This window comes from Microchirus variegatus (assembly GCF_963457635.1).
Source record: "Microchirus variegatus genome assembly, chromosome: 22".
NCBI classification, from domain to species: Eukaryota; Metazoa; Chordata; class Actinopteri; order Pleuronectiformes; family Soleidae; genus Microchirus; species Microchirus variegatus.
This window is the reverse complement of record NC_139823.1, coordinates 16,163,101-16,176,950: the sequence shown is the minus strand read 5'-3', so window position 1 is coordinate 16,176,950 and position 13,850 is coordinate 16,163,101. Positions and strand designations below refer to the sequence as shown.

General features: G+C 41.9%; 2 protein-coding genes across 6 annotated transcripts in view; one reads left to right on the top strand and one right to left on the bottom strand.

Annotated features, from left to right (window-relative positions):
- The window catches only part of LOC310943062 (peripheral plasma membrane protein CASK), a gene marked incomplete at its 3' end in the record, with an annotated part of 43,965 nt that overhangs the window by 17,998 nt on the left and 12,117 nt on the right, over positions 1 to 13,850 (bottom strand). For all 5 annotated transcript variants that reach the window (XM_083908562.1, XM_083908559.1, XM_083908561.1 and 2 more), the window contains exons 2-5: positions 12,121 to 12,233; positions 5,500 to 5,605; positions 4,649 to 4,726; positions 4,465 to 4,537 (exon numbers count right to left, since the gene is read on the bottom strand). In XM_083908562.1, coding sequence (XP_083764688.1) covers positions 4,465 to 4,537; positions 4,649 to 4,726; positions 5,500 to 5,605; positions 12,121 to 12,233 — 370 coding nt within the window. The remainder of the gene's footprint in view (positions 1 to 4,464; positions 4,538 to 4,648; positions 4,727 to 5,499; positions 5,606 to 12,120; positions 12,234 to 13,850) is intronic.
- Positions 799 to 2,046, top strand: gpr34a (G protein-coupled receptor 34a; the record flags this gene model as incomplete). The annotated part of the gene is made up of 1 exon (XM_083908372.1): positions 799 to 2,046. The coding sequence occupies one exon, from the start codon at positions 799 to 801 to the stop codon at positions 2,044 to 2,046; it is 1,248 nt and encodes a 415-aa protein (XP_083764498.1).

The following is a 13,850-nucleotide window of genomic DNA, read 5'->3' as shown; positions in this document are numbered from 1 at the left end:
TGTGTTTAAGTCACGTATACAACCATGCACAAACAAGTCAATCTAAATGTACTTGTACAGTTTCCAGAATACGAACCGAACCGTAGTATTAAACTTTAGTTTAGTTTTGTGACGTTTGTGAAAATGCACCCACGTATTAGTCACATGCCCACATTACTCATAATGTAAATGTTTTTTTGAGGTCTTTGAGGACTTGATTCATGAGTAATTCCTCCTTATCTTTGAACACGCGCAACAAACTTTACGTGTGAGGGAAAAAAAAAAAACCTAAAATAATCCCAGTGTGCATGACAAACTTTCTCACTCTTTCACACCAAATCCCATAGAAAAAAATCAGCGTTTTTAGCTGGCTGTGACACAGCAGCTGTTGGTCGACTGATGCCTCATTTAGTAAGTTTTACTCACTTAGGGAAAACTAAAGAAAGATCTGCAAACACAGAATTGACAAAATAAGACATTTGAAGTTACTGCTGGAGGCAGCGGTGGATCGACAACTCCTGTGTGCTGTGATGTAAAATTGCAGATTTTTTCAATGAGCTTTGGTGCAGCGGGGTAAAGTGGTTTTATTTTACCTTGTGCTTTCAGTGAACTATCCCTTGAATACCACTGCAAACACGACTGTAGTTTCTGATTTACATTACATTACTTGCACGACCTTTAAAAAAATACGCCCACATGTTATTAGTCAGCTGCTTTGTTTTTATTCTGCGTGTTTGTGACGTGACGTCCTATATATTTTTTTCCTCTTCTTTCTCAGAGCCTCATCGACAACCCTGACGCCTTCTCTCCTCCAACACAATGACCGCGACCTCCTCTGCCTCCTCGGTGCTCTTCACTCTCTCGGCCTCCTCTCTTTCCTCGTCGTCGGCTCCAGCCCTCCCTGCTTCAATGTCACCCTTCTTCTCGTCTTCCTCCCTCCCTCCGTCCTCCACCTCTGCGGCCGCTTCCTCAAACCAGACGACGTGTTCGTTTGATGACGCCGCCATACGCCTGCCGCTCGCCGTCTGCTACTCCCTCTTCTTCCTCTTCGGGCTCGTGGGAAACCTGTTCGCGCTCTGGGTTTTCCTCTTCATACACTCCAGCCACAATTCCGTGCGAGTGTTCCTCATCAACTGCGCGGTGGCCGATCTGGTGCTCCTGGCGTGTCTTCCCTTCAGGGTCTTCTACCACGCCAATGGGAACAAGTGGGGGCTGGGCGCCGTGGCCTGCAAGCTGGTGGGGAACCTCTTCTACATGAACATGTACATTAGCATCGCGCTGCTGGGCTTCATCAGCCTGGACAGATACCTGAGGCTGAAGGGGAAAGGGCGAGCGCGGAGAGGTTTGGGGCTGACGCTGTGCGGGCGGCGGTGGCCGTGGAGCTGGGTGGCGTGCGCTGCTCTGTGGGGCGTGTCCCTGGTGGCGGTGTTGCCGCTGATCGTCACCGCGGACAACAAGGTCACCGGCGACAAATGCTTCCACTACAAGCAGCTGCACGGAGTCGTGTGGAAGGCCTACTTCAACGGGGCGCTGGTGGCGCTGTTCTGGCTCGTCTTCGTCATGCTCGTGGTCTCCTACGCGAAGATCGCCGCCCAGTTGCTGGGGGTGTCGCGCGACAAGCCCGACCTCCCCAACGCGCAGAAATACCAACGCACCGCCAAGAAGTCCTTCTTCGTGCTCTTCCTGTTCACCGTGTGTTTCGGGCCGTACCACGCCTTCCGCCCCGTCTACATCCTCTCGCAGGTCAGCAGCACGGCCGACTGCAGCTACCTGCAGCTGGTGGACCATACCAACGAGGTCATGCTGCTGTTCTCCGCCTTGAACAGCTGCATGGACCCCGTCATGTACTTCCTGTTGTCGGGGTCGGTGCGCAAAACCGCGCTCCACGCGCTCGGGCAGCGGTTCGGACGCAGGCTGCCGTTCCTGCACGAGGCCACGTCCAACAGCTCCACGACGGAGCTGAGGCGAGGGTCTTTAGCCAACACCCCGAGAAACAGCGTGTTCATCGCCAACTCCACGCTCTGCCGCACAGGACAGACTACGCTTCCCCCTACTGGACAACACTGACCACACAGCTCCATATATGTCTAATACTGTACATAAATACACCTTTTATCCCAGTTACCTCAGACTTCTTAAATAACACACGCATCAAATAGTTGTAAAGTTCTTTGATTGAATATTGAAATGTAAGATTTAAGTGAATTAATTACCTGTTGAAAAAAATTAATAAATCCTGCAAAGATGACAGTAAAAATAGTCAGTGAGTCATCGTTTTTTTAAGTACTTGCACAAAAAGCTTGGGAAACACTGACACTGTGTCTAATCTTTTAAAAAGCAACGGATTGAGAGATTAAGTTTACCTGAGGATAATTCTAAAAATTCTGGGCTGCATTACTGAATGAAACGTCAAATATTTTGATTAATTTAAATGATTTAAACAAGTTTTCAGAGTTTTCAGCTTCCTAAATATGAATATTTTTGCTCTTATTATTATTATTTAAAACTAAATACCTTTTATAGTTAGATCCAAATTTTTCAACATTTTCTGACATTTTAAGGTAATATATCGATATAATATCCTGACACGGGACCCGAAACAAAGGTTTAACTACTCTGTGATGGCTTTTCCTGGTTTTAAACGATGTTTACAATGATGATCATATTTAAAATATCGAGTAAATGGGTAAAATACACCAAATATGATACATAATCAATTTTAAAAATACATGGAATCGAAAAAACTTGTACATTTGTAAAAAAAGTTGCCTATTTATTTGTGTTATAGCAGAATTTGACACCATTTATGGTGAATTTCATTGTTTCCAACACATAAATATCCTTCATTTAACGAAAGTTAGTTAAGTTGCAGTTGTCGGTTGCAGCCCCAGTTAAATCAACTAGATTTGGAGCCGATATGTTGTGTTTATTACCGATTTAATCCAGATTACAGAGCCCACAAAGTTGTCGTTTGCGTCCTCACACAGTAGCCTCAGCCCTGTTTACAGACCATAAACGGAGAACAAAGACGTGAGCGGCACGTTTAGTCAACCGCGACACATCTGTCAATTTAACTCAAGTCAAACAAACACACACACACACACACACACACACACACACACACCAGACCGTGTCTTTGTCCATCTGCCACGCAGAGATTGCGTGTCGCGAGAAACCCCTGCTTCACCCACGTTTGACCTACAGAGTTATTAGTTTTACAGTGTGAACGGGGGCTGCTCTGATTCCTCTGTGAACTATGTGTGTGTGTGTGTGTGTGTGTGTGTGTGTGTGTGTGTTAAAAGTGGGGGTTCTGGTTCAGGACTGTGCTCCATCTGGTCTGTTAGTGTTTGCTGCCTGTGCTCCTCCACAGCTAATCCCACAGAAACCAGACCATGATGCTAATCTGACCGTAAAATAACGGCTAACAAACTAAGACGGGGTTTGCCGACTCGAGGGAGAGAGGAAACTTCGATATCCTGTGTGTCACTATATAGATCATAACAAGTGATAAATGTGTATATAAAGGTTGCACACAGGTAACAGCTGTAAATACACTGCAATAAAAGATCTGCATTAAAATACAAGTATTATTATTTACGTGTGTTAGAATCAATTAAATTGACTATAAATATGGTCAAATTCCGCTATAACACAAATAATTAGGCTTGAAATTAAAGAAGTAACTTTTTTAATATATACTTTTGCCGACTCCAGAGAATTTGCCCAATTTATTCAATTGGTAGCCTTGAAAAACAGGAAAAGACATCACAGATATATTATCTTGATATGACTTGTTTAGATCATGTGAAAAGCCCTGTGCTGCACACAGGAAGTGATTTGTTCATAATTTTGCTATAATGCAAATAATTAGGCTTGAATTGATTTTTAAATATTATTTTTTGGTCTATTCCAGTGCATTTCCCCCCAATGTATTCAATATAATAAAAATGCAAACTGTCTTTAAAAACAGAAAAAGGCATCCCAGATATCTTATCTCGATAAAACTTGTTCAGATCATGTGAAAAGCCCTGTGTTGCACACAGGAAGTGATTTGTTTAATGTCAAGATTGAGCTCATTTCTGATAAAACCTGGTTTATTTCTGTGAAAATGTGTTAGAAACAATGCAATAAACTATAAATGTGGTCAAATTCTGCTATAATGCACATAATTGATTTTTTTTTGGTCAATTACAGTGCATTTCCCCCCAGTTTAGTCAATATACAAAATATGCAGCAGCCTTTAAAACCAGGAAAAGTCATCACAGTTACCTTACCACGATAAGAAGACCAAAATGTCACAACGTCGATATATATCGCAGAGCCGTAGAACGGCGTGACACCTTTGACCTTTGACAGAGTCATTAACCTTCTCAGGGTGAAGCTTTTCTGTGGTTAAAACTCATGTTTGATATCATCATGCGTTTGTCTGGCGTCGCTGTGACACATTTCGGTGCTTTCACCGTCCTCCTGTGGGACATTTCTCACCTTTACGTCGCGGTGAATCACGTTGTTGTCGTGGCAGTATCGAAGCGCCTCCAGAATCTGCCTCATGTAGTGGCTGCGTCGGCAGAAAGAGAGAGAGAGAGTAGAGAGTAGAGAGTAGAGAGTGCGTCAACACATTTATCGACTGCATTAATATTTAAAAAAAAAACTGACTGAGCGTCCATACCTGGCCACCGCTTCGCTGTACACGAACCCAGCGTCGGCGCGTTTGACGATTTCGAAACAAAGGTCCGCTCCGTCCATGCTGAGAGAGCGAGGGAGGAAGAAAGAGGACGAGGTGATCAGGTAAGGAAGGAAATGAGGTATCTGGACATTGCAAATAACTCTCTGAATAGTGTTTAAAGCAGGGCACATAAAATAACATCCAACAAGGAGCTGTGTTTTTTAACGACACAGGACAGGGGGGCACTACATTTTCATCGCATCGCTTTTCAGCCAACGCCGACTCCAGGGAACGTTCAAGAGGAGATGAAATACACGAATATACAAGAGGAAATCCACACAGAGGAAACCAGCTGACCAGGAAAGTTAGCACTACATCGAATAGAGGAACAAAGGCTGTGGATTTTAACCACACTGCAGCGCGCGTGACTTTAGAATATAAACAAACATGATGTTCACACAGTGTTTTCACAGTGTGACGGAGTTGAACACCATCAATTCAGTTTATTCTAAAAACCGAGAATGTCAATGGGAAGCCAAAACGTGAGCGAATATACGATCAAAACACGGATTATTTGACAAAGACAGGACTTCAAAGACATTGAAGGCTCCTCTGTGAGTTAAGACATATTGTGGCAGTGCAGGAACTAAGTCAGCAGCATTGGGTGTAAAACCCCAAAGTGAGGGGCGCGCTAAGATCTAAGCTGTGCGGTTCTTCTCGAAAGCCTTTCCTGTGAAAGAGGATGACATGGTGTCGACAGCTGCCCCTCTTTAAGAGGAACACGGTGTTTCCTGCCCTGGTTAACAGCCCATAACATACGTATATGTGTGTGTATATATAAATGTATGACTTACAATTCAAAGACCATGTAGAGCATGCCATCAGAGCTGTAGGTCTCCAGCAGCTCCACGATGTGAGGGTGTTTGAGCATGTGGCAGATACTGGCCTCTCGTTTCAGATCTGGAACACAGAAAATTAAACATTCATTAGTCCATGTAACACGCCTATGATGCTCTACTCAGTTTGGGCATTAAGTCATGTCATTTTCCATGACTTCACGGTTCATGAATCAAGATTTCTGACGTCTCAGCTTCTAAAAAAGTGAACATTTTCTGTATTTTTTTGCTCCATATAACAAAGAAAATCATTGAAGCTGAATAATTGTGGTTAAGACGTCAGAGAACGTTGTTATTTTGAGGTTTGAAGAACATTTTCTGAACTAAAACGACCAAAATTCATCATTATAAATCTAAATCTTAGTCTGTCATTTTGTGACATCGATGATTTCAACCCGAGAAGTGCTGCTATTTTTTAAACCCACAACAAATGCTATCCACTGAAGAAGCTCAGCTGCACATAGTAAAAATATTTAATGTGTTCATAATATTTTATTAAGCTCACAAATGCAGTTATTCCCCTTGTTTTTTGGTGTAGTGTTGCAGGTTTTTTTGGCTCAGATATGACTGCGTAAACGCAAATAAAAATGCACAAATAAACACTTTAACGCCTTCAGTTAGCGTCAAAAACTCTTATACTTAGTTTGTCCATTGTGGGCTGTTATAAAAACATGATCCAAACATAAAAGACTCATTCTGGGTTAATGAAAATCAACAATTCATACAATCAGGTGACTGTACCCTGAGGACAAATGAAGTGCAATTTATTTCCTGCCAAATTAAAATCATTTCACTTGAGTTTTACTCACTGGACCTTTTTAAAAACAGTTGTTACCATTTACAAATGATAATAAAATATCACAACAATATGATAATGTTGAGGTGATGGTGATTTGAGTCATAAAAACATGAGACATCGAGACTGCGCCACCAGAGGGCGCTGGGGAGCATTCTACAGTGTGCAGACAGAGAGAATTCTTCATGGACACTGAGCAAACAAGGGCAGACAGAGGGAAGCTGACGAGGTGATGTGTAACGGGAAGAACCGCTGGAATATCATTTATTAAATTTCAATGAACGTCTGACCTCTTCATAGAGAAACCAGACTCGCGCACAAACGTGGCGAGCGAGCGGCGAGGACGGACGTGACGCGCTGCAGCTCGTCACTCTATAAAAGCCTCATTTACACCGTGCGCTCGCCGTCATCTGCCAGACAACTCATCTGTGTGTGTGTGTGTGTGTGTGTGTTCATTGTGTCGTGACAGAGCAGGATCATTATGCAACGCTGAGAAATGACGCCGCCGCCGAGTCCCCACAACAAGGCCCACTCTTCTCTTTCTGTCGCGGCTCCTTCTGCTTCCATTCTCCCACCACCACCACCACCACCCTCCCCTCTCTCTCTTTTTTATTACGCTCATGCTCGGCCCTCGTCGGGTTGACTATTCTTCAGCGTCACAATGGGGTCCAGTGTCCGCACGGCAACAAGGAAAGCACTCAGACGACGGAGAGAGAGAGGCAGCCACAGACGCCCTGGACCGCTCTGAATCAAACCGGTGACGCCCACTGGGGACGAGTCCAGAGAAACGTCCTCCGTGGACGCTCCGATGTGGATCACACTATGACGAGCATCAATAAGATAACACAGAACACTCATTATACTGCATTGCTTTGATTAAGATAATGATTCATTGGGTTTCCAACATATATCGATCTAAAAAATACATAGATATATTTTTAAATATATATGGAATTAGAATAAGAACAAATATATATGCATATATTGATGTAGTTCGTTACGGAGCTGAACAGCTGAGGATTTATTAATCAACCAGGTGAAGAAACCTGCGTTTATTATTATTTATTCACTCGATTTTCCAACTGTTGACTGAACTGGACGGTTTCAAAACTACTGGTTGAACGTTTCATTTCACAGCTCTCACTTTGTTAAAAAAAAAATATTGATATCGTCTGATATCGATTTTCAGCCTAAATTTATCGGGATATGACTTTTGGTCCATATCGCCCAGCCATACAACCAGTATTAAAAATGTATTTTATAAAAATCAGTGTTTATTCAAATTTTCAATTTCAATTTTAAAATGATTTAAAACTGAATAATTTTGGTTCCAAGCGACTCATAAATTAATCGACAGATTATTCGATAATAATAATAATCATTGATCATGTCCCTAACAATCAAATGTGCTGCACTTGAATTAAAAGAATTCATCTAACATATAATAGGTAACATAATAAAACGACATCATTCTCAACCGCCGATATTGTTTTACTGCATCGTTTACTCTTAAAAATCGATTATTATTACTATCACATTATCACACCATTGTCTTCAATAGCAATATGAATTGACATCATTTTCATGCATGGAGCTTAAAAATGATATGTTTTACCTCAGTGTTTGTCATGTTTCCCGCTCATAAAGAAGTTTAATCCCGGGGGTGTAAAAGAAATCAATCTTAATCTCACATTTGTTGCTATAATTAGCGATAAACTGATGTGAAAATGTTTTCGTTCATCATCAGCAAACACTGACACCAACATGTCAACAAAAGGCTTATTTTATCAACCAACGATGCACATTTTTTATATGTATTTTGTACACGTACATAACTCAGGGTTGGTGAGTTTGCTCCGAGTTTTCCACGTCGGGAACGTTAAGTCGTTTAATTTTCCGAGCTGCGGCTCCAAATCTCCACTTCCATGTCGGTCACATTTAAGCTGACGCAGGATCTTTTTCTTAATCAGCTAAAAGAACATGTTCTCCAAACCCTGGCTGCTCTCCAGCTTCTCCTCTCCTGTCACTGTGAGCGGACACTTGGCTTTTCTCTTCTTTAAGAAATAAAAGTATCTGGATTATTAAACCCCAGGCTCTGTCACGGCGGCTCAACGTTCATTTTTTAATCCACAGACGTATACATTTATTTAAGAACGTGGGCTGAGGAGACGCCGTCTCTCGGGCCTGCGATAATAATAAATAAAATAAAATAAAAAATAACTGATAAAGAAGCAGTTCATCTTTGAAATTAAAAAGCAACTTGTGCTATTTGAGCTTTTGAAATGAAGTGAAAATGTACGGATTAAATCATAAATCACGATGTCTTTGTTCTCTGACTGTTTTTCTAACCTCTCTGACTTTGTAGATATTAAAAGATATTTAACAAATGAATCAATAATGAATAATAATCATTATTTGCATAAAACTGACAACAGAAAACCTGACATTTAGGCCACTTTTCAATCACTATTTATTGACGTAGGTTTGCGTAACAGTATTTATTCGAGATTTCGCTGACACGTCTTTGGTTAATCTATAAACAAACGACTTAAAACGTGACTCGTTCCTTGTTGTTTAAAATGAAAATTAAATGAAACCAAACCTCCAGCTCCATTTCAAACTTTCCCAAAGGAGGAAAAACCCTTCACTGTAGGTGGTTTGTGATTAAATTTAGCCTCGAGGTCATAACTGAACATCACACTGACCAGAGTTATTTAAAGTGGAGACTTTGGTTTTTTTGGGGAAACACTTGTGAAAACCTCTTGCTTTCCTCAGTGTCTCCTCCCTCAGGGTCATTTCCTTGTTTTGCTGTTATTGGCCGACGCGCTAATCTCTGACCAAGACCTCACAGATGGCACACAGCGAACGCCAACACACACACACACACACACCTGTACATGAGCTGTACACACACACATTAACACACACATGCACGCACCTCAGCATGACAACACATGGTGAGCCGTGGCCTGCATCGATATCTCACACACGTACACTCTAGCGATACACACTCATGTGTCACATTTGTGTGTTTTTCCATGACATTTCACAGGTTAGTTCAAATGTAATAGGTGCGTGTTGTTCCATAGACTAGAATGTGGGCATTTTTTCAAAGATCAACACACGGCAAGGATGGAATTATTTGTCAAATATTAACCCCTTTCGTAAACAATCCTGCCGTCGCAGACAGGATCAGGATCGAGAAAATTAATGCTATAAAACTATTAGTGCTGCAAGATTAACGCACGTTAACGTATGACGCGTTTCCTGACCGGAAAAACATTTGTTCAGGCACCGTTTACCGGTTAGCTCCGTTAGCTCCGTTAGCTGCTTTAGCGCCGTTAGTGCGCCAACAGTGGAACTGTAACAGTGTGTTTATTAAAGGAAACGAGCAGCGCTACAAATAACCAGCTGTACCTGTGTAACTGCGTATGTGTGCCTCTGTTTTTAAAGTTTAGCGTTACTTTAGAGACTCATTTTAACAATCGGGAGTCACGTAAACATGACGTCACGTGCGTCATTTTCCAGTTAGTCGTCATGGAAACGCAATAATGTGCGTGACGCCTTTAACGCCGTTAACTGCCGTTAACGTGCCCAGCATTAAAACTATAGCCTGGCAATCTGTCCATGGTGTGATGGGATAAAGCGGTAGAAGATTGACAGGTGCGTATCGGAAAGCAGAAAAACGTTACGGAAAACGGAACGTGAAAGTTGTCTTGGGGAAAAAGGGGTAGAAGAACTCACTCGCTTAACATTTTTTGACAATTCTACAGCCATAAAAATCAAAATAAATCCACATGCGTGGTCCACAGCGCGTTGAGCTAACGAGGTGCATTCAAGGAACCTGGTCATTTTCCTTGGGATCTACAGCGTGTCGAGCTCAGAGGAGCAGCTTCGCGATGAGGACAAATTACTGTAGGTCGTCACTGGAGTAGAAAGACTTGTTTCTATAAAGGTACAGTAACTAAGATGGTTTTGAGGTCCAAAAGACTATTTTCTTTCATCTTTTTTAGCCTTTTCCGCTCTCTGGAGGACATCCTTCCAAGTTCTGTCCAGAGTCTGTTGGGTCGGGTGCTGCAGCAGCAGCAGCCTCTTCCTGTGTTGCTTGCATGAACTCCCTGTTTTCCAGTGCGTGTTATATTTTTAGACATTGCATCAAATTGGTAGTATTGAATGTAGCTCTGCTGCCTCTCGAAACGGTCGCATTGCAGATATTGCAAGTGACAAGTCAGACTGTGTTGGCTTTCTATTTTAAAATGTCTCCACACCACTGACATGACAAGTCACGAGAATTGCTAGCGCTCACTTACTGTAAGAAAGAGCGATTCCATTAATCAATTATGAGCTTCATTATTAAGCGGCGGCGATTATTAGTAATATATTAAAACTCTCGGTTTAGAGGTTCCTTGAATGCATCAAGTTAGCTGCTCCCTTTAGCTCGACGCGCTGTGAACCCTGCATTACTTTGATTATTCTCTCGATTATTCAATCAATCAATCAATCAGGGTGAAAGACGGTGTAATTTGTTAATCCATTATTCGTTTTGGGAGTTTTTTTTAAATGAATAAAACAAGCATTCTGGTTTTTCAGCTTCTTAAATGTGAATATTTTCTGGTTTCTTTGCTCCTTCTGTCTGAGAACATCATCATTTTGAGGTTTGGGAAACTCCAATCGACATTTTGCGAGCCAAACAAATAATTAAACGAGGAAAGAATTCACAAGATGAGTCGATTATGAAAGTAAACGTTCAGCTCTCCTCTCGTGCACGACTCGCCATGAGCAGATACTTAAATCGTACACAGAGCCGATCTGGATCAGGATCAGGGGCCTAAAGAGCCGATTGGTCCAGTCGTAGATGTAGACTTTAATGAAGTGTGATTAATACAATCACAGTGCACAGACTAAACTCTGGCGTCCTGATTCTGTGAAGCCCCGCCCATCTGCTCCCCCCCGCCCCGCCCATCTGGTGCTGGAGTGTGTGTGTGTGTTCTTGTACTTGCTACATACTGAGGACCAGTGAGTGTTTTTAACTAACAAAGTGAGGTCATTTTGGCCGGTCCTCACTTTGTTTTCATTCAAACACTTCCTTAGGTTGTAAACATGCTATACTCTTTATGTTTTTAACACAGGTCCTCAATTTGGTACAAAAACCCGTTTTCCAGTCCCGGTGTTTCACACTCTTTTTGCTCTGGGGCTCCTCCTGCAGACATTTTATGGTACTGCACCCAGTAGTTCTTTATAGATGTCATTCATGAAGTAGATATTTGTAACTTTTACCTGGTCCTCAGTATGCAGCAAGTACAAGAATGTGTTTGTGTTCTTGTACTTGCAGCGTACTGAGGACCAGTGAGAGTTTTTAACCAACACAGTGAGGTCATTTTTACAAAGTGAGGACATTTTGGCCGGTCCTCACTTTGTTTTCACTGAAATCACTTCCTTAGGTTGTAAACATTATATACTCTGTTTTTAACAGAGATCCTCAATTTTGGTACAAAAACCCATTTTACCGGCCCTGGTGGATTCACAGACTTTTTGCTCTGGGGCTCCACCTACCTGCAGACATTTTATGGTACTGCACCCAGTAGTTCTTTATAGATGTCATTCAGGAAGTAGATATTTGTAATTGTGTTGATTTATAAAGTGGAAATGCTGGTCCTCACTTTGTCAGCACTTTTACCAGTCCTCAGTATTCAGCAAGTACAAGAGTGTGTATGTGTGTGTGTGTGTCTGTGTGTGTGTGTGACAGTGACACACACAGCTCAGAGCAGGTGTCGCCCTCTCACCCTCTGTGCTGAGGCCTGGGCTGGAGGTGAAGCTGGCCACGTCCACGATCTTCACAGCAAACTGCTGGCCCGTGTCCCTGTTGATGCAGCGCCTCACCACGCTGAAGGGACCCCTGCAACACACACACACACACATGCATTAGAGTTAGACACAATACATTCGTACATGATTTCCCCTTCTCAATCAGAGAGTTTCCTCTGAGAGGACCGAAGGTTTACAGGAGGGTGGTTTGCTTCACTGCGATGCCAGTGGGAATTATAGAGCAGGAGTGTGCTGCACAGCTGTAAAACCTAAAATAAAAGTTTTATTATAGAGACCAAGGCGAAGGAGACCTGCCCTTCAGCGTTTATTTCTGGGTAAAAGAGCTGGCGCTGGCACTGATGTATGGAAGCTATAGGGCTTGATGTAGTGCGCTGTGTTCGAGCGATAACTCAAGATGCAAGTATTAAAACATGAGGCTCGACAACTCAAGATGATTTCCAATGTTTCAGAGGAGAACGGGAAAGAGAAATATGAATCACACTGGAGAATAACGTTGTGGGTGGACCAACATGTGCTTATTTAAAGCTGGTTGTGTTACAGTACAGAAGGATTTGTGCAGGTTTCTGTGCTAAAAACACTTTAAAAACAACAACGAATACACAGAATTTAAATGTCTTTAACAAGACATTTGAGTTGAGAAGTTGGAAAAACACTGATTTATAGATGATTCATCAATGACTTAATTCATCGTCAACAATTCTAGTAACCGATTCATCCTGTTTAAGTGTTTTTTCCACCAATTAAAACAAGCTTCATGATTTTTCAGCTTCTCAAATAAAAGAATATTTTCTGGTTTCTTTGCTCCACAATAACAAAGAAATCATTAAAACCGAGTCATTTTGGTTTGTGGACAAAACCAGACATTTGAGAACATCATCATCATTTCCAGGTTTGACCTACTTTTTCAGACCAAACTCGAGCAGTTGAAGATATTTCAAATAAAAGTATCGAATTAACTTCGTGATTATATTCCAAAAAACCTCAACTGTGTCAAATTAAGTGCTTTTTTATCCCCCAACAAAGGTTATACATTTTGCAGACACTACTACTATAACGTGATCCATCAGATTTCTATCAGAGGTCACACCACGACATTTTCTTCTCTACTGTTGTTGTCTCTGTGAATCTAAGGTGACATAAAGAGCCAGAATCTAACAGGAAATAATGGCACATGCTTTTTGTTCCTTGATAAACCACTAATCGGATATTGAATCGTCTCGTGTTGATTGAGTAACCGATTAAAAAGTCATTAGATAAATCAATAAAACACACACACACACACACGTCCACATAGAAATTCTCAAATCAGTAACAAAGCAATGAGAACAACAAACAATTGCACCTTTTCTGTCCTCACACACACACACACACACACCCCTGCCGTGTTACAGCTGTCTCTACTTAAGCCCAAGTCCACAATACTCAGAGGCGTAACCAATATTCCTGAAAATACACACACACACACAGAAAATCACACTGTTACTGAAGGTAAAAAAAAAAAAATGGGTTTAAATATTGTGTTCTTATTTCGTGTCTCTCTCACATCTGCTGTAATGATTAACCCAAACAAACGCAGGCAGCATGTGGACGCTGCTGTGGGTCGTAAAATGAAAAAAAAAAAACACCTTCCTCCTCCTCCTCCTCCTCCTCCCTCCTTCCCTCCAGAGTCCACAGGAATCCTGCTGCA